Genomic DNA, 20595 nt, shown 5'->3' with positions numbered 1-20595 from the left:
TACAGTGAGATAGACCTGGATATTATTCTATAATCAGCTACTTACTGTCTATGTGACTATTTCTGTAATCTAATCCCTCTGAACTCTCATCATTTTTCTAGGTATCATTATTTTTACTCTTACAAAACTGAGGCTCAGGAAGTAATATACATAAAGTAGCTACTATCTTTATTTATTCAGCAAATTTATTTATTTATTTTAGCATGATTTTATTGGTGCATTATAGTCTCATATAACGTAGTTCAAAGTGATAGGAATGTATCTATGTTGTGAACTGTGCTAAGTTTAGCAATATTAACGGAAACAATATAAACACTGCAGGGCATGGTGCTGCAACCTGTAATCTCAGTACTTGGTAGGCTGAGACAGGAGAACTGCAGATTTGAGGACAGCCTTAGTAACTTAGTGATAATTTCAGCAACTATCCCCTAGGATAAACAATTATTACAACAGTTTGTTTACCCCAACCTTTTTGTCTTCCTTGTTCATTTCTAAGTCTAGCAATAAATTTTAGGTTTTCCCTGAAATTAAATTGCATTAGTTCCAAAATGAAACAGGCTTCTCAGGGACATGTCTACCTTTCCCAGTCTGCCTCTGAGTTTAAGTACTAAGTACAGACCACATTATATCCCTTTGCTAAACTATGATTCCTACTATGTTAGTTCTTAAGAAACCCAAATATCACTAAAAGAAGGCTGGCAGAACATAGGGGTTATTTTTCACTATGAGGCAAAAGACCAAGTGATATTGTCAATTTTTTCCTGGTTGTTCACTTTGAGCTGAGTTAAAAAAAAGCTAAATATCAGACTTTTGATCTTGGTGTGCCACTGAGTTCTAGAGCAGGTTAAGGTAAACTCCCCAGCTTTACTTTCCCCATGTGTAATACAGAAATCCTTCATAGTAGCATGACAGTTTAAAACACCAGCAATAAACTACAATTATGGCAATATTCCATGAAGTGGTATTTTACAGTTCTACTAAAGTTGTTTTCTTTACAGAACAGCTTTCTAATAAAATTCTTGGTTTTAAAATAAAAAAAAAGAAACAGGTGGGGGTGTAGCTTGGAGGTAGAATGCCTCTGAGTTGAATCCTCCATACTAAAAAGAAAACTCCAACTCCCTTCCCCCAAAAATCAATAGTATCTCTTTATAAAGTTATATCCCCAGCTCCACTGTGATTTTATTTTAACTAAGTGTCTTTAATTTTAATCTGCATTAAGTAACATCATTTAATTTCCAAAATGTGAATTATTACATAATTATGGATTGTAGTATTTTTAACATTACTAGCTTATTTGTGAAACTAAAATTATACATCTATTCTATTTATACAATCACTACTTATTCAATTAATAGCCAAAGAGATAAAGGTGTTTTATTATTTTTTTATTTTTAATTTTTGTAATTTTTATTTTTTATAAGTGGAACATATTGAGAGTGGTGTACATTTACATTGTGCTTTATGCCCTTTCTCCTCCTTTTCCCTCCCCCCCCAATAGAGAGTGTCCAGGTTAGTCATGTTGTATTTATGCTATTACACATATTCGTATGTAGCTCCTCCATTGAACAACCTCAGCTTTCTTCCTCTCCTATCTTTCCATTCAAGCTTTGCTGAGATTTCCCCTCCATCATCTGGAGTCCCTCTGGTATTACCACTACTCCCTAGCTTGGGCATATTAGAGAAAACGTATGTCCCTTCTCTTGCTGTTCTTGACTAATCTCACTTAAAATAATGTTCTCCAGCTCCCTCCATCTTCTTGCAAATGCTATTGTTTTATTTTTCTGAGATAAAAGTATTTAAAAGTCAGCAATTTAAGAGTTAAAGAAGAGTTATAATTAAATGGCATATGACCATCTTCCTTAAGGGAAAAAAATTGTCTAAAGATTTAAAACAGATTATGCTAGATTTCAGCTGGTGGTAGATTTTTTAAATTAAGATACTTGGAACTATAGTGCACAGTAAGAAGTAGCTTATCTCAACTAATTTTTGTGGCAAAGTAGCACATTAGTAAATATCTATTAATTTACTCAACCTTTCATTCAACAAATTTAATGCAGTTGAACATGAACTGAGCAGCTTTCATGAACTCTACCAGACATCATGGGCAATACAGAGACAAACAAGTTTAAAAACATGGTACTCAAGGAACATAATTTCTTTTTTAAGGAGCTAAGGTAGAGAGATCACAGTAAAAGATGAGATAAAATAAAACTGCAAAAGATGTACCACAAAGTACAATTTGCACACAGAGGAAAGAGATTTGAGGCTGCTCTTAGCTAGAAGTGAAGTTTAAATAAAGACACATTTTTGCTTCAGATTTCCAAGTCATTTAGATTGGGAAAGTGAGGATTTCCCAGCAGAGGGAAGCTTGGATTTCCACTCTCTTATTAGTCTGTATTTTATCATGTTCCTCATATGCAGCAAGCAGGAATTTTTACAAGCATTATTTCAGATGCTGTTAATTTTTGTCTTTGAGATAAATGCTATTGTTTCATTTTCCCATAAGAAAATTTGGGGATTCAAGTTCAAATCTGGGAAGGCACAGACATGAATCAGATCCACTATTGTAATCTCTGGCTACCTTTCTTCAGATCTGCTCACCAATGTTGCCAATCTCCCATTGACTCCTTCAAAGTTCACTTTCCTTCTTGGGGTACATTTTCATTAGTTCAATTCAGTCTGTGAGTGATAGCCTTAGTAATTAAATATTTATTTCTTCATCATTCCGAGCATAGACTTTAGCTTGGCATTGACTTGTAAAAGTAATTATAAAAAATTTGAAGACTCTCTTCTTAGTACTTTGAAGATTGTATGTTGCCATCTGTTATGAGGACAAGAAAGTATCCAGTCTTATTGCTTCCCGGTTTCAGATAATCTGTTGTTTCTTCTTGGTATGTTTAAAAATTCCTTCACTATGGTTTTACTATTTACTATTTCACCTCTAGGCATGGATTTCCAGGGCTGAATACTGGTCTTTTTCTCTGTTCTTAGGATTCATGGTCCAATTGATTCTGAAAATTCTTTATCATGATCTCTCTGAGTGTTGCATTTACTTATCCTAATTTCTTCTGAAATGCCTATCTATATTTATCGTTATATTTTCCATCTGAAATTATTTTCCTTGTGCAAAATTTTTATACATCTGTTACAATTTATTTATTTGTATTTTCTTGGCTGAATTGTATGGTTGTTTTTTTTTTTCCCAGTACTGGAGATGGATCCCAGGGGCATTCTACCTCTCAGCTACACCCCAGCCCTATTTTTTATTCTTTATTTTGAAAATGGGTCTCACTGAGTTGCAAAGAGCCTCACTAAGTAGCTGAGGCTAGCCACAAACTGTGATCCTCCTGTCTGTCCTACTTTTTTTTGTTGCTTTTGGTGGTACTGGGGATGGAATTCTTCTACCTTAGGGCTACTCTCCCAGATGTATTTTATATTTTATTTGGAAGCAGGGTCCCTTAAACCAGCGAGGAGCTTCGAACCTGCGCAATCATCCTGTCTCCCCGTCCCAAGCATGGGGATTACAAGCGTGTGCCACCACGCCCAGCTGTATGTCCTACTTTAACCCAGTCATTTTTACTACTGAAAGTTGGACTTGGAGACTTTCTAACTCCCATTTACTGGGGAGCAACATTTTCAGGACTCCAACTTTACACAGTGTCCAGTTAGTGCTCTCTCAGAATTAGGCAGCCATTCAGTGCCAGCCCGATTATGTTTCTATCGACATTTGCTTTTTCTATCTTCCTAACTTAATAAATGCAACTAAGGATTTTCATCTGCAGCTATTAGTTTCCAGGTCATTTTTGGTGCCTTGAAGTTTTATTTTAATTTCTTTTGAGTCTATTTAGGTATGTTTACAATTTTTGTATTTCATTGAGGATTTGTATGTGTCTTGAAGTGAGAAACGAGGTAAGGCATATATGTGGGGCGGGAAGGGAGAAGGGGTTCTATGAGGTTCAGATCAACACCTGGCTAAAACTCAAAGGTTAAATGATGAGGTTTAGCTCTGAAAAGTATGTTGGATATATTCTTTACAACTTAGTTATTCTTTAATTTTAATATATTTAGTAATTAATGAGCAAAGGGTACTGATGAAAAATTTGTGGACCAAAAGAAAACACACTAAAAGAAAGAGAAGCATCATCTTGTGTTAGATGAAAGCGAAAAAGAAATAATTGAGCATATTAGAAAAAAAGGTGCCAGGTTACCTATTAAACACCACAATAGCCCTTTACTCTAGAAAAGTTGAGACTTTTCTAAATTTGTACAGGTGTTTTGAAATTTTGCAAGGTGATATTCTAAAATATTAAAGCACATGCTCTGCTTAAATAAACATATCAAAGTCAATCACTAAACAAAGAATGGGAAGGAGGGAAGGGGAGTGAATGGGGCAGGAATTGGGTAAAGGCTAATTGGGTGATGTGTGCATGTATGTCTCCACCATCTTTTATCCCATCAAGATGTATGAGTACAATGCACCAATAAAAATTTAAAAATAAAAATAAAGATTAAAAAAATTATAGTGAAACATTGTTCTGTGATGATATATTTCCATTCCATTAAATCCAGAATTGAAGAGTATGGTTCCACAAGTAAACAGATTCATCATAAAGCCAATGAAGTTGAGGCACCAGCATCTTTTGATTGGATAGGACTGAGTTCTTGGATGTTGGAGGTATCCTGGGGGAGGAGGAAATGCCAATTTTAAATTAAGGACCCTGTATATTTAAGTATATCTGAAATTGTTTAAAGAGATGTCCAGTGGAAAGGATTTGACTCTTCAACACTCTAGTGATTTTAAAATTGTTTTGTATGGTATTTTTTCTAACTATAAATACCGATTTGTTTTTCTACCAATTTATTGGACTATCATTTTGTATCTCCTTTTTTTTAAGGCTCCAAGTTGTACAATGTTCAGGACTCACAAACCCTAGTTCTTCCTCTGCTTGGGCAGAGTCTGTATGAAAGGACTTTAAAGTGGAAGTAGAGAGCTGGGTTAGGATTAAATAATAATATAGGTATGAGGAGTGAAAGGCTAAGAGGAAAATGTTAGCTTAGAAAATTGAATTTAAAAAATTATTTTTATTGGCGCATTGTATTCATACATCATAATGGGGTACAAAGCTTGTGTAGACATACATGCGCACATCACCCAGTTAACTCCTACCCAATCCCCACCTCATTCTCTCCCCATCCTCCTTCTCATGCTGAGGTTAGTGGTTCACTTCGACATGTTTAAGTATGGTTTGGGAAACAAAGTGGAGCTTCAGTGGAGAAAGTGAGTGATAGAGAATAGAGTGAGTCCAGTGTAATCTAGCACCTGATGACACTGGAATGAATATCAAGGATTTGTAGATGTCTGTGTTCTTCTTGGGGAGTCGGGCCCTATACACAATGGGCTATATTTGCAACTGTGGTGAGAGTAATATGCAGTACATGGCCAAGCACAGAACCTCAGGAATTGCCAGAAAGCAGGAGGGGTTTCTAAAGACAGCAGTGATACAGTTGAGGATGTGATACTTGGTTCTCATAACTACTTCAAAATAATGGTGCAAACCAGAGTGTGAGAGGATGGGACATAAATTAACAGGAAATTGTGCTAACACAGCCAGGTGTGGTGGTGCACTCTTGTAATCCCAGTACTTGGGAGGTTGAGGCAGGAGGATCTGGGTTCATGGCCAGTCTCAGCTACTTAGTGAGGCTCTACTCAACATAGTGTGACCCTGTTTCAAAATAAAGAATAAAAATTATTGGGCTGGGGTGTAGCTCGGAGGTATAATGCCCTGAGTTCAATCCCCAGCACCACAAATACACACAAAAACAAATTGTGGTAACAGGTGTGATACATGGGTAAAAAAAGGTTATTTTGAGAAGCCCAACAAAGCGAAACAGCATCAGATTGTAGGAGTAAAAGAATAAATGTTTTCTTGGACTCTAGGAACTTTTTCTCCAGCAGAAAAGATTTCCCTCATTTTCAGTGAAAGAAAAAATCTCACTACATAGAAGACTAGACAGGGAGCAAAGTCCTGTAGATGGAAGAATGCTATGTAAGCAGGAGTGGTGGGCATCTGCCCAGGGCTGCTAAGACCAGGATATGTCCTCTGCAAAGATTGCAAAGATAGTATGGAATAACTGGGAAATTTCAGATGAGTGTGAAAATTCATAATACTGCTTGTACAAGCCATGAGAGTGATGACTGAGGCTCAGGTGTATCTATGCTAATAATGGTTAAAACGAAATATAGAAGGTCTCATTGAAATTGAAAAGGTGAAAGTTGTGAGATCAGGAGTTAAATATCAAAATTATTCAGGAAGATATTATGGGATGCAATTAAAAAGAAACATGAATAAATAGAGGCTGAGCAAGTGTCCTGGGGGATGGTAGTTAGCAACTGTGAAGGAGAGGGCAAGAGCTGGTACAAAAAGCAGGTGGTGCAAACAAGCAAAATGTGTTTGGTAATTACCATTGATTGAGTTAATTGGTCACAAAGAGAGAAACCTGTATAGTGTGGCCATGTTGTGTGAAGAATAATAAGAATACTAATAGCTGCACATATATCCTAAGGTTTTGGCTTCTGGTAATTATTCTGATCAAATTCTCAATTTTAAGAAGCACTCTAAGTCATTTTTATAATATCTCTATTAGCTAAAAGATGCATCACAAGTGTCATTATTGATTTTGAAATGCTTGTAAAATCAGAAAGTTGTGAATTGAAAACAAGGCTGATTTCTGTAGTTTCAGTTGTATTAAATAAGTAGAAGCCAACAATGTTAGAAGAGTCAAATTTCCTAAAAAGTATACAATTTCTTTAACATAAAATATTTATCTTCTGGTGCTTCTGGAATTATATATATATTTTAAAAATGTTCTATGTGCTACTGAAGAATGCTAGGGGCATTCTACCTCAGAAATATGTACCTATAATTACTACCTCCAATAGCCATGCCATTTCTTATCTGTTCTGTGTATGGATGAATACTAAAAATGATTTCAAATCCTACCACACTTCATGACAATGAGGCAATGCATTAAACAGGTAAAAATTTCAACTGCACTGCTCTGACTTTTAAAGTGACCCCAAAGTCTCATGTGTTGGAGGCTTGGTCCCATCCTGTGGTGCTTCTGGAAGGTGGTGCAACTTCTTAAGAGGTGTGGCCTAGTGGAAGGAAGTGAGATCACCTGGTATATGTGACGAGTGGGTACTGGGACCTGTTACACACTTTCTCCTTTTGCTTCCCAGCTGCTGTGAGGTGAGCAGCTCAGCCCCACTGCATGCTCTCCACCAGACATGCTGCCTCACCACAGGCCTAAAGACAATGCTCCGACCATCCGAGGACAGAAATCTCCATAACTAAGCCAAGCAACCCTTCCTCTGCATAAGCTGACCATCAAGTAATTTTTCCAAGTGGTAGAAAGCTAACACCTATGTATACTCGATAGTAGATTTGATTTGTAATTTCAAGTGGTATATTGCTGAGTAACATATAAAGTGAAAATGGGCTAAATTGCAATATCCACTTTCATCCATTTAACATTAAGTTACATAAGGCTCTGTGTCATTACTTCAGCATTTCACTTCACACAACATGTTTAAGTTATGATGATCAGGTAACATGCTATACTTTCCTAATTAAGTCAAACATATTTTCCTTATTACATTGTATAATGCATGCATGTAATACTTATACTGAATAAATGAACAAATGAATGAATGAAAATTACTAAAGGTTAAATACTATATTGTTTCCTTACAGTATATTTATTTCAAGATTAGCTTATAAAGTTTCTTTTACTTTATGTTAATCTCAAATATTTTTTCTTTTTTATGCAAAGCATAAGGTTTATACCACATCAATGCCCATGTAAAAAGTGAATGCACACAATAAAAATGTACTAATGAAAATACATACAATAAATCTTTAAAGGGTTAAATGGCTACATGTGGTGGCACACTCCTGTAATCCTAGTACTTGGGAGGCTGAGACAGGAGGATCACAGATTAAAGGACAGGCTGAGCAATTTAGCAAGACTCTTAGGAACCTTGTAAGAAACTGTTTTAAAACAAAACAAAAAAATTTTTTTCTTTAAAAGGTTGGAAGTGTAGCTCAGAGGTAGAATGTTCCTGGGTTCAATACCCAGTATTCTACCCCACAAAAAGGTGGTTGAATACTTGAAATATACCATAGAGAACTTAAGAATTTCACATGGTGGTCATTTATCTTAAAATTATCAATATAAGAATGATATAATGAAAAATAAAGGCAAATTTTACCAAAATTACATTACTAGATTAGAAATAATAGTAATGGTGGATAGTGATAAAAGTAAAAAATCTTGATATATGATATTCTTTTATTATCAACAGAGGAAAGTATATATATAGTATATTGCACTCTGAGATATATACTTAGCTTTAATTAGAATTTTATGTCAATTGTTAAATGGCCTTAAACCTGATTTGAGTGCCTTGTTTCTGAATTTTAACACTTAATTAGATATCCTACTTGTATACGCCTGTTCCTTATTGTGTAGGTGATAATAATTATTAAATAATTTCATAATTAAAGTAACATTTTTCAAAAAATGATGATGATATGATGATGATGATGGTGATTATGGGGATTGAACCTAGAGGCATTATACTTCTAAGCTCTACTGTCAGCCCTGTTTCTAACTTTTTTTTTATTTTGAAACAAGTCTTACTAAGTTGCAGAGGGCCTTGTCCTATTGCTGAGGCTGGCTATACATCTGATCCTCCTGTCTCAGCCTCTGAAGTACTAGGATTCTAGGTGTGTTCCCACAGAGTGGTCCTCATATAACTATGCATCATAGACTCCAACTCCAACAAAAGTATACTGAGAAGTAAGAAAATATTTAATTGGAGTATGCTGAAGCTCTATAAAAAACATTTGACAATAGTTTTCCTTAGGTGATTGATTAAACAATATTTGATAATATTTTCAGGGTTAAGATTTATTAAATGCTTCCCATATGTCAAAAATGACTTGAGAGGTGAGATAACTTATTTTTCTCACATCTCTACAAATTAAAATAGTATCATCTCCAGAGAAGAATCCTGACCACAGGCAGGTAAAATAACTTGCCAAGGACATCCATTTAGAAAGTGATGGATTCAAGCTGGGTGGGATGGGGTAGGGCACACTTGTAATCCCAGTACTTGGGAGGCTGAGAAAGAAAGATTGCGGGTTCTTGGCCAGTTTAAGCTACTTAGTGAGGCCCTGTTTCAAAATAATGAATGAAACATAGTACCAGGAAGTGCGTAACTTGGAGGTAGAATGCCTCTGGGTTCAATCTCCAGTACTTTAAAAAAAAAAAAAAAGAGGAAGAAGAAGAAAAAGAAAGTGATGGATCCAGAACTCAAAAGTAGGCCCTTAGGAAAGAGCACGTGCCTCCTCCTCCCAACCATCAGAAAAGACATACTCCTGTTACATAAAGAACAATAATTTCTCTTAAAAAATTAGTAAGGAGCCAGGTGTGGTGGTGCACACTTGTAATACCAGTACTTGGGAGGCTTAGATAGGAGGATCGTAGGTTTGGGGCCAGCCTCAGCTACTTAGTAAAACCCTCTGCAACTCAGTGAGAACTTGTTTCAAAATAAAATTAAAATAAAATTTAAAATAAAGCTGGGGGCATACTTTAGAGGTAGAATGCCCCTGGGTTCCATCTCCAGTACTGCAAAAATCTTAGTAAGGATATTTTTATAAACTAATACAAACATTAATAATAGTGGATTTACCTATTACTATTCTATTTATTTCACAGGACTTTTACATCTTCAAAACTGTCATATATTGCACATTCTAAATTCTCTCTTATTTATACCAATTCCCACCCTTTGACACTTAATAAATGAGATGCACAGATCATAGACAGTGACAGTTTAGGTTTTTATGGAGCCTTCTCAGACCAGAGTTTAAAAAAAATGGTTGCAAAATATTTCTGATCCATATCTGTTAGCATATGCACACAATTTTAAAAAATGAAAAAGCATACATTATAAATGTATGCACTATTTCTCAGTGTAACAGAGCAAAGTAAAATACAATAAACTTTATAAACACTTATTTCTAATTTCCACCCTACAGGTATTTTAATGTCAACCTAACCTCATCCATCTGTAAAGCCCAGCTCAACACAAAGCTATGGCACCACCCACAAGAGCATGAGGGGACAAACATCCCAATACAACACAGTCTTATTTTCACCTGAGCATTTTTATTTTTAAGGCTTGCTGTTTGTTAACTGTTGGTATAAAAATGGTGTATTTTAGATTGATTCACCCATTTCCTTTCATTCCAGAGAAAGCCATTCTCCCAGGCCATCTAAAGAAACAACTGTTTCTTGAGTGTGAGACTTGATTAACCTCACACCCACTGCTGAGTGATGGAAAGGAAGTGAACTTGGGTGCGACACTAGTGTGCCCTGGGATTTACTGGTCTCAGCCTAATTTTATGCGACATGGTGTCAGCTACTTCAGTGAGTCCTAGTCTCACAGGATATTCTTTATTAAATAAACAATGGGAGTAAATAGTTCAGGAAGATGAAAAGGAGAAGGGGAGAGAGAAACAAACAAGCGAACAAAACCCCTTTGACCTGACATTATGGAAAAAAAAAAGACACTAAGATGATAAAAAAAATAGTGTCATGGTTTACATGTGGGATTGGGATGGAATCTAGGGCTGTGTTTTAATTCAGAACTCACCATCTCAAAACCACTTCTTTTCATCCGCCTGCAGGACTTGAGGTAAGTACGTATACGTTTCCTGGCACGCTCTTGATACTCAGGGAATTGTCGCCTGCATGAGTCAATGATAGCCTGGATCTTTTCTTTGGGCTGCTTAGAGATTGGGACCATTCGGTCCAAGTTTTCATCTACAAACAGCCTGACAAACATCTGTTGGCAAGAGGGAGACAGAGGAGAAGGGTTTGGAGGGCAGCTGTCTTCTGTGCCTAGCTTCCTGTCTTGATTACCAATAGGAAAATATTCTTTTCTGGTATATGCACTGGAGAATTTTGCAATGGAAAACCAGAAATTTTAAGCAAACAATCTTTTAAGATTTTCTAAATGGTTGGATTAAAAAATAGAGAAAGAGAAAGACATACAGACAGATAGACAGACAGATTAGACTATTACATAGGAAAAAAATCAGGAAAAAAACAGTAGACTATGGCAGTTGAGTACCCCATTAAATTCTTATTAACAATAAATACAACTGTAGCATTACTACATTGGAAGAATGGACTATTCTCTGAAAATAAACAATTGACTCATCATGCATATTTAGATAATCTAGAAAAAGAAAAGAAATAACTGATGACAGACGGCGTCCTCATCTGAGGACAGAGCTGGGACCCCCTTCATCCACTAGGTAGACATGGATACTCACACAACACAACTCCAGTTTTCAGCTCACTGTTTTGCCTTTAAAATTCTAAAGAAAACACAGCAATTCTGGTGTCTGGCTGGCAAAGAGTGTTTCATGTACTTTTTAAATCCTTCTGTAAATTAAACAAACACGTCTCTAAAATATCCACATTGACCAACAAGCAACAACATGAAAGTGAAGTGGTCAGAAGGCAGCCCCACCGAGAGTGTGGCGGGACTCACATTGAAAGCTTTCAGCCGCTCCGCTTCCACCCCATCGGTCTCATTAACTTTCTCAGAGTCGTCATGGTCATCATGGTCATCTTCATCTTCATCCCCCCGGTTGAGAGACAGGTCCTCGGCACCCCGGTCCACACTCTCATTTTTCCCAGAGTCGTAGCTGGAGTAGCTGTGTGCAGGGGACTGAAAAAAAGGGAGACACAGCTCTATTAAAATTTATTAAACACAATTATAAATTTATGTTTTTCTTATTCATTCATTCATTCATTCATTTATTCATTTACAGTGATACTGGGGCTTGAACCCAGAGGCATTCTACCTTCCAGCTACACTCAGCCCTTTTTAATTTTATTTTTTCTTGTGATACTGGGGATTAAACCCAGGGACATTCTAACTCTGAGGTACAACCCCAGCCCTATTTTATTTTTATTTTTAAATGGTATCACGAGGTTGATGAAAGTCTCACTATTTGCTGAGGCTGTCCTTGAACTTGCAATCCTCCTGCCTCAGCCTCCAAGTAATGGGATTACAAGCATGTGCCACCATGTCAGGCTAAATTTTTTGTTTCAAAACAGAGTCTTACTAGGTAAGACTCTGAGAGCCTCCCTACATTGCTGAGGCTGTTCTTAAACATGCAATCTTCCTGTCTCAAACTCCCAAGTACTGGGATTACAGGTGTGTGACACCATGTCTACTTCTTTTTTAAATTTTTAATTCTATCTAGTTCTCAAAAAATTTAGTTTATGAGTTGATAACTCCTCTGGAGCTGCAGCTATTTTAATTTAAATCTAAACTAATATTAGTGAAATTAAAATTCATTTCCTTAGGCTCCTTAGCATATTTCAAGGGTTGCATAGCCTTATGAAATATTTCTATCCTTCCTGAGAGTTTTCTTGGATTTAGCTGTACAAGAGCAGTTGCTATATCCACCTATTATTGATAATTCCAAAAAAGAAGCAATGTATAATTAACTTTACTGGAGAGTCACTAAATCATAAATTATTAGGAGTAGATAAAATACCAAAGCTTAGACAAAGCTGCATTAACAGATATGGAAAATGAAGAATCGTTATACTCAATTAACTTGCTCAATAAGAACTCTACAAATGTTACTGATATTAGGAGTGTTGATTATAAGATGCTTTAAAATCAGTTTATAAATTTTTTACTTTGAAAGGGTACTGGGAATTGAACCCAGGGGCCTTCTACCTCCAAACTACACCTCTAGCCCCCCCCCCTTTTATTTTGAAGCAGGATCTAGCTAAAATGCTGAGGTTGGCTTAAAATCTCTGATCATTCTGTCTCAGCTTTTCAAATACTGGAATTATAAGTGTAATGATTTGGATTTAGAGTGTCCCCCCAGCCCTCACAGATACAAGATAGCAATATTGGTAGTGGGGCTTGGTTGCTAAGAAGAGGTCTCTGTGAGTGTGGCATTGGGTATTATATATCCATCCAGCTCCGTGATGTGAAAGCAAAGCTTTGTGCACTTCTATGCTTCCTTCCACCTTGCCCTGAGATGAAAACTCTGGCCTCATGTGGACTAAACCCAGAATCTCCAAAAACACTGTGAGCAAAGAAATTTTCCTTCCTAAGTTGTATATTCAGTCATTTTGAATATAGCAGTAGGAATGTTGGCTGAGACAATAGGCATGCTCAGCTCTCTGTGATTATTAAGATGGCATTTGGTTTTGATTTAAAAAAATAAATCAGATTTATTTCTAATAATCTGTTTGGTGCTTCTGTATCCCAACACTGTATCAAGGACATAACAAATTTAAAGCATAAATAATTACATGAGTAAATGTGGCATGAAATTCAATCTAAATATAATGAAACATCTGAAAAGGTTTAAACATTTAAAAATTTGTTTTCACATAAAAATAGTTGGGTATGTTTAGAGGCTCAGTTATCATAAGGGACCACTAAATAATAAGTAAATTTGTTTTGTTTTTGGTTTTTTAAATTTGTTTATATACATATTCAAAATCCTTTCAGGACTTTCTGTGCTAATTTTAGAGTTTGTTTGAAAGATATGAGTTTGGAGTAAAGAAAATAAAAATGTATATGATAGGAAGCTTAATTTAGTGGTGTACAGTATAATAATAAGCTTTTATATAACTCCCTTGACACTATTACTTTGATCAACAATTATCAAATTGTATTGTAGGTACATTTGATAAGATATCAAAGATGTAAAATAATTTAAAGAGAACTATTCTATACTTATTTTATTGATTAATGTAAAAATATTTTCTGAGAATCAAATACCATTGTTATGAAGATATTGAGAAACAGAGAAGAAATGAGCACTTATAATCACTGTACATCTAGTCTATTGGTTTCTTAGTCTTCAGAGCAAACCAGTGCAGAGGAAGTCTCCCCGTAATTCAACAGAAAAGAAAACAGCTTCAGATAAACTAAATAACCTCTTCTCATCTAGATAATGACAGCCACTCTTGATCTAGCTCTGCCTGAAGCTAAGAGTGGTAGAATAAGAAGTTTACTACTAATATGAATAACATTTTCTCTAAATGTGTGTAGATATATATGAACAATCAAAGGAAATTATAAAATATTTCTTGGTTTATGTACATTTTAATATAAAAACAAAACATTTTATATATGAATCTATCATAAGTTATTACCCTATCTCATAAACTATATATGCTATTTTTATTTTCTTTTGGAACAATATCCTGAAATTTATAAATCTGAGTAAGAGGCATTATCATTTGCTATAAAATTTTCAAGTAACATATTTATGATATATTTAAATAATTTATAATTGGCACATACACATTTGTTTCAGTTAGAGAAAAGAAACACAATTATAATCAAGCAAAAATAGAGGTCTCCTTAAATAAGAAACACTTATAAAAGGAACTAGTGATAAGCTTTCATTTTAAAATAATATTAAGTACATTTTACTACATTAAATACATTTTAATAATAAAATACACTTAAGAGAATAAACTTTTTTTGTGTGTGGTACTGGGGTTCCTGGAAGCCCTTCTACCTCCGGGCTACATTCCCAGACCTATTTTTACATTTTTATTTGGAAACAGGGTCTCCTAAGTCAGCATGTGCGGCTGGCTTTGAACCTGTGCGATCCTCCTGTCTCTGCCTCCCAAGCGGGGATTACAAGAGTGCACCACCACACCCAGCGAGAATAAACTCTTAATGAATGACAATAACAAACAATTTGTAATACTAACATGAGAACAATTGGGATTTCTAAAAAATTCTTGCTTCAATTCCAAAATATCTATGTAAATAATTTATTTCCTCAATGAACCTTTATTGAGCATATCCTTGTTACTATGGTATGGTACTGGGCCACAGTGCAGTATTCACTCAACAATCATTTATTGAGTACTTAGTATATGTTAGGAATTATTCTAAGACTTTTATGTATGACCCATTTCATTTACAATAAAAGGCTTAGTAACTTTCCAATTTTTCACATAGATGAAGCTTCATTCTAAATATGTTTAGTTTAACACTACTCTCTCCTTTATTTAGAGCATGTCTACGTATGAGGCTATTGCTACAGCGTTTGTAAAAATCAATTTCTAAGGCTGTGTGTGTGTGTGTGTGTGTGTGTGTTTTCCTAGGAATTAAACCTAAGAGCATGCTACCTCTATGCTACACACTCAGTCTTTTTAAAATATATTGTTTTGAAACATGATCTCACTAGGTTGCAGAGTATCTTGCTCAATTGCTGAGGTTTGTCTTGAGCCTGAGATCATCCTGTTTCAGCCTCCCAAGTACTGGGATTACAGTAATGCACCACCATACATGGCTTTAAGATGCTATTTTCTTATGCTAACTTTTAAAATAAGACAATCTCCTAGGACAAGACATGCTAAACCCATTTCATTATTTAACACCTCTATATATGTATGTTTTTCATATATTAACTCAGTACAACCTTGAACAAATCTAATAGAAGATATGTATTTTGTATGTTTTGGAATTCATTTGCTAATGTTTTATATTCATGTAGTGTATGATAAAAATTACATCGAGACAGGCATGTTAACACACACCTGTAATCCTAGTACTTGGGAAGCTGAGACAGGAAAATAACTGATTCAAGGCCAGTCTCCGCAATTTAGTGATAACCTCAACAACTTAGTAAGATTCTGTTTCAAAATAAAAAGTTAAATAAGGCTGGAAGTGCATCTTAGAGATAGAATGTTCTGAGTTCAATCACCAGTACCATATATACACAAAAAATTATACCAAGCTTTAATATCTATATAACAGAACTTTATGGAACTAGTATTAACATGTTAATGTATCTCTTATGATAAATCATATGAATGGTCAATATAATGTTAATATATGACATTAACATCTGATATTTGGCATTGTATGTCAACTTGGCAGGATCAAAATGCAGGGGTATTTGATGAAACATAGTTTCTAGGTATGTGTGTAGGAGGTTTCTGGAGGAGATCTACATTTGAATTAATGAGCTTAGTAAAGCATGACATCTTCCCCAATGTGGGTGGATGCCACCCAAGGCCTTAAAGAGCAGAGCAAAAGGCAGAGGAGGAAGGAAAATTCATGCTTCTGCCTGATTGCTTGAGCCTGAACATACTGAGACTGAAACCTACATTCATACCACTGGCTCCCCTGGTTTTCAGCCTTCAGAATCTGACTGAACTGCATTGCTGGCTTTCTTGGGACTTCTGCTTTCAGAGGACAGGCCATGGGGCTTCTTAGCCTCTGTGATTACCTCTCTTTCTTTTCTCTCTCCCACCTTCTTACTGGTTATGAGACTCTAGAGAGCCCTAATAAAATACAGTATTCACATTATAAATGTTTAAATTAAGGCTTAGCAAGCTGGGCATGGTGGCCCACCAGTGTAATCCCAATACTTGGGAAACAGTTACTGGAGGATTGCAGGTTCAAGGCCAGCCTCAGTACTTAGTGAGACACTCTCAAACTTAGAAATAAAAGAAAATAAAAGGCTTAGCAAATTTTATTTACTGACCAAACTTTAGACACCGAGGAGAGCAGTAGAGAAACTAAGTAGGGCTCATCATTCATCACCGGTGGTATGGAACAAGACTGCATGGGTTCAAGTATATGGGGCCATAAGAGTTAGCAAAAAAAAAAAAAAAAAAAAAAAAAAAAAAAAAAAAAAAAAAAAAAGACAAGGTTGGGTTTCAGAACCAAAGAGGATTTAAAAGTAGAAACAGAAATATATAAAAGGAGGAGAATTCCATTTTACAGGCATAGATCATAGAGTCCAAGACTATCCAAAGGTCTTGCTGTAGTGTCTGTCTCCTTCTTTGTTAGCCAAACAACTTTGCCTTTCAGAAATAGCTTCTGCTCCTGCAGGGGAATGATAGGCACCAGGCTTTCCTTTGCAAGGCACATGTGCTTCAACTTTATCTAAATGGGAATACTTTGTCTGAGATGGAAATCAAGCTGAATCCAGCAGAGATACATAGCTCAGAAAAGTTATATTTGTGAATCCATATCCAACACTTCCTGAAGTTAATTCCCAGATTCTTCAGCTGTGTGATGTGGTATATATCCTTTGCTCACTATATCCCACTTGTATTTTTTTGTTTAAATTTAAGTTTCATTAACCTTTGATTGAGTATGAAGTGGTACAGAAATTCATCATGATAAGGCCACATTAACAATACAAATTTCATTCATGATAATTCATATGCATAGACAGCCCCAGATAAATGGATAATCAGATCTCTAAACAAGAGCAGATATCCTTAACTCTACCAATAAATTAAATGCTTTTGAATTTTAAATTGGAAGTGTTCTTTTGAATGACTGTGCAATAGTATTATATGATTAGGCATATAACATATGATAGTAATATATACTATGTAGAATATATGTAGTAATATTTAAATAGCACAGTGTAAGGATCACACTAAAACAATATAAAATCAAAAGAGGCATAATAAAACTGGAATAGTTCATAGACCTTAAAAATGAAATAAAAATTTAAGTCAGCATATTTTATAGCTCAATTCATTTACAAGGTGATATTATCTAATAAGGAAATATATTTGATAAATTTTAAAATTCCACCTTTAAAATATAAATATATTGAACACATTTTTTAAATGGCAGTGTGCAATATTTTTGAAATGGCATAATACAGTATCTGGATGCAAATATGTTGCCTCATCCACTCTTTCTATACCCCATGTGAGACACGTAATCAAGTTGTCTGCTAAACATAGAACTGCTTGGAAACAGGAAGGATTTATATAACCCTAGTCACCAAATTAAAGAAAGCCTAGTCTTGAAGATCTATGAATATTCAAGATCTAAGCATGGTCAATGCTATTTTTCACCTCTATCATACAAATTGAATTTTTTTTTTTTGAGTGGTACTGGGGTTTCTGGAAGCCCTTCTACCTCCAGGCTACACTCCCAGACCTATTTTGTACTTTTTTATTTGGAAACAGGGTCTCTTAAGCCAGCACCGCTGGCTTTGAACCTGCATGATCCTCCTGTCTCCGCCTTCCAAGCGTGGGGATTACAAGGGTGCACAACCCCGCCCGGTTACAAACTGAATTTTTTTATCACTATAAATTTTGTTTTTCATCTGGAATGTCATTTTTTCCTTTGTTACTGTTTGATATCCAAGTATTTTTTAAGGCAAAACAGGTTAAGAACATTGTTCGCAAAAATTCTGTATGGTGCTGTGGTGTGTGGCTATAACCCCTGTATCTGGGAGGCAAAGACAGGAGGATAGTGAGTTTGAGGCTAGCATGGACAAAATAGCAAGATCTGCCTTAAAAACAAAACAACACACACACACACACACACACACACACACACACACACACACAATTTCAGATATTATGTCAGTCTTTTTTCAGTCTTTCCGTAAGCTGTAAACTCTCCTATCTATGTTAATTTTATATTTTCCTTCATGCTAGACTTGGATAGATTGACTCCTATCAATACTTCTACCTTTTCCATCATAACACCAAAGACATTTTCTACCTAATGTACATAATGTATGTTCACAAAAATATCAAAGTCAATCACTAATCCAAATATGAGGAGAGATGGGGAGAGAATGGGGTGGGGATTGAGGAAGGAATATATAAGTGATGTGTGCATGTATGCCTCTACCATCTTGTACCTCATTAAAATGTATGACTACAATGCACCAATAAATAAAGGAAAAAACCTTTTTGTAGTTTATATTTTTATTCAAAACTATTTTTATTTTATTTTTATTTTTATTTTATTTTTTTGGTGGTACTGGGCGTTCCTGGAAGCCCTTCTACCTCCGGGCTACACTCCCAGACCTATTTTTACATTTTTATTTGGAAACAGGGTCTCCTAAGCCAGCACGCGCGGCTGGCTTCGAACCTGCGCGATCCTCCTGTCTCTGCCTCCCAAGCGCGGGGATTACAAGCGTGCGCCACCACGCCCGGCTTCAAAACTATTTTTAAATAAGACAATGTCATTATGGATGTGACATAAACCCAAACAAATAAAAATTACCATAGGTTTTCAAATAACCCTGCTAAAATATGGCAATCATTTGCATCACAAACTTTTTTCTTAATAAGAACTGTAGATGGCAATGGTCTTGAAACCCTTCATTTCAAGAGCAATCATTTTCTTATTCCAGGTATAAATCTACTAATCCAAACAAGGCCTCAAAATATTAGAATATAATAAGGCATCACAATTAAATGGAAGATGCACACCTGCTTATCTTCAAAACACAGATGTTGGTGTAAGGGGAAAAGACTGGAGTTTTGTCTTAGAAATATAATCTATTTGTTCCTCTTGAGATAACATGTGGCCCTCCACAGAAAAAACCTTTCTCAGAAAATATTTGCATTTCTCTTTTCTCAAATATTCCATTTTAATAGAATGACTGCTTTGGGACCTTAAAAAATTCCCATTAGGACAAAGCTTAATCTGTTTGCTTTTACTGTAGTGAGATTTGAGGATAGCTTGGACACTAATATGATGGGGCTGGGGGCCATTTGTGAATAGTCAATGTAAATAAAGGAAGTATTTATTTTTTCAATATGTATGCCCTAAATAAGGAAAGAATAGATTAATTCAGTATCAATTCATAGTTCCCGAGTACACTGTGTATATGTCTGTCAAAGACCTGATTGTAAGGTAGTATTCAAGTTAATTCTACCTGCACAATGCCAAGCACATAATGTAAATAAAGAAAAAAATTAATGAATATCTACTTGCATTTTGAAGCTGCACAGAGGATTATTTGAGTTAATTTTAAAATAATTATTTTCATTTGTATCTCCCTGATTGCTATTGATGCTGAATTTTTTTTTTCAAATAATTTTTTTTCAGGTCTGGGGATGGAACCCAGAGGCATTTGAACTCTGAGCTACACCCCTTCCCCTATTTTTTATTCTTTATTTTGAAACAGGGTCTCACTAAGTTTCAGAGGGCCTCACTATGTAGCTGAGGCTGTCTGCAAACCACAATCCTCTGGTCTCAGCCTCCCAAATGCTGGAATTACAAGTGTGCACCACCACGCTTGGCTCTTTTTTCATGTATTTATTGGACACTTGTATTTCTTCTTTTGTGAAGTGTCTGTTTAGTTCAATTGTCCATTTCTTGATTTATTTTTTGTTCTAGTGTTAAGACTTTTAAGTACTTTGTATATTCTAGATATTAGTACTCTATGAGAGAAATAGCTGACCAAGATCTTCTCATATTCTGTAGGCTCTCTTCAGACTCTGTTTTTACTATTTTTTTTTTTTGCAGTGTTGCAGTCCTGGGGGTGGAATCCATGGGTATTCTACCTCCCGAGCTACACCTTCAGCCCTGTTTTGTTATTTATTTTGGAACAGAGTCTCACTGAGTCTCAAATGGCCTCACTAAGTAGCTGAGGCTGTGTGCAAACTGCGATTCTCCTGTCTCAGCCTACCAGATGGATTTGTAATGCAAATCCCTGCATTATGAGTGTGCAC

At 35.6% G+C, this 20595-nt stretch overlaps 1 protein-coding gene across 6 annotated transcripts in view; it reads right to left on the bottom strand.

The window, feature by feature from the left end:
* The window catches only part of NOL4 (nucleolar protein 4), a gene marked incomplete at both ends in the record, with an annotated part of 335519 nt that overhangs the window by 71189 nt on the left and 243735 nt on the right, over positions 1-20595 (bottom strand). For 4 of the 6 annotated variants that reach the window (XM_080714434.1, XM_080714435.1, XM_080714436.1 and 1 more), the window contains one exon: positions 11630-11809. In XM_080714434.1, the coding sequence (XP_080570560.1) occupies positions 11630-11809 (180 nt within the window). Of the gene's footprint in view, positions 1-10723; positions 10916-11629; positions 11810-20595 lie in introns of all 6 variants that reach the window. The other 2 variants (XM_080714433.1, XM_080714437.1) reach the window with 1 other exon arrangement.

This window comes from Muscardinus avellanarius (assembly GCF_963383645.1).
Source record: "Muscardinus avellanarius genome assembly, chromosome: 17".
NCBI lineage: Eukaryota > Metazoa > Chordata > Mammalia > Rodentia > Gliridae > Muscardinus > Muscardinus avellanarius.
This window is presented reverse-complemented; position numbering and strand designations above follow the sequence as displayed.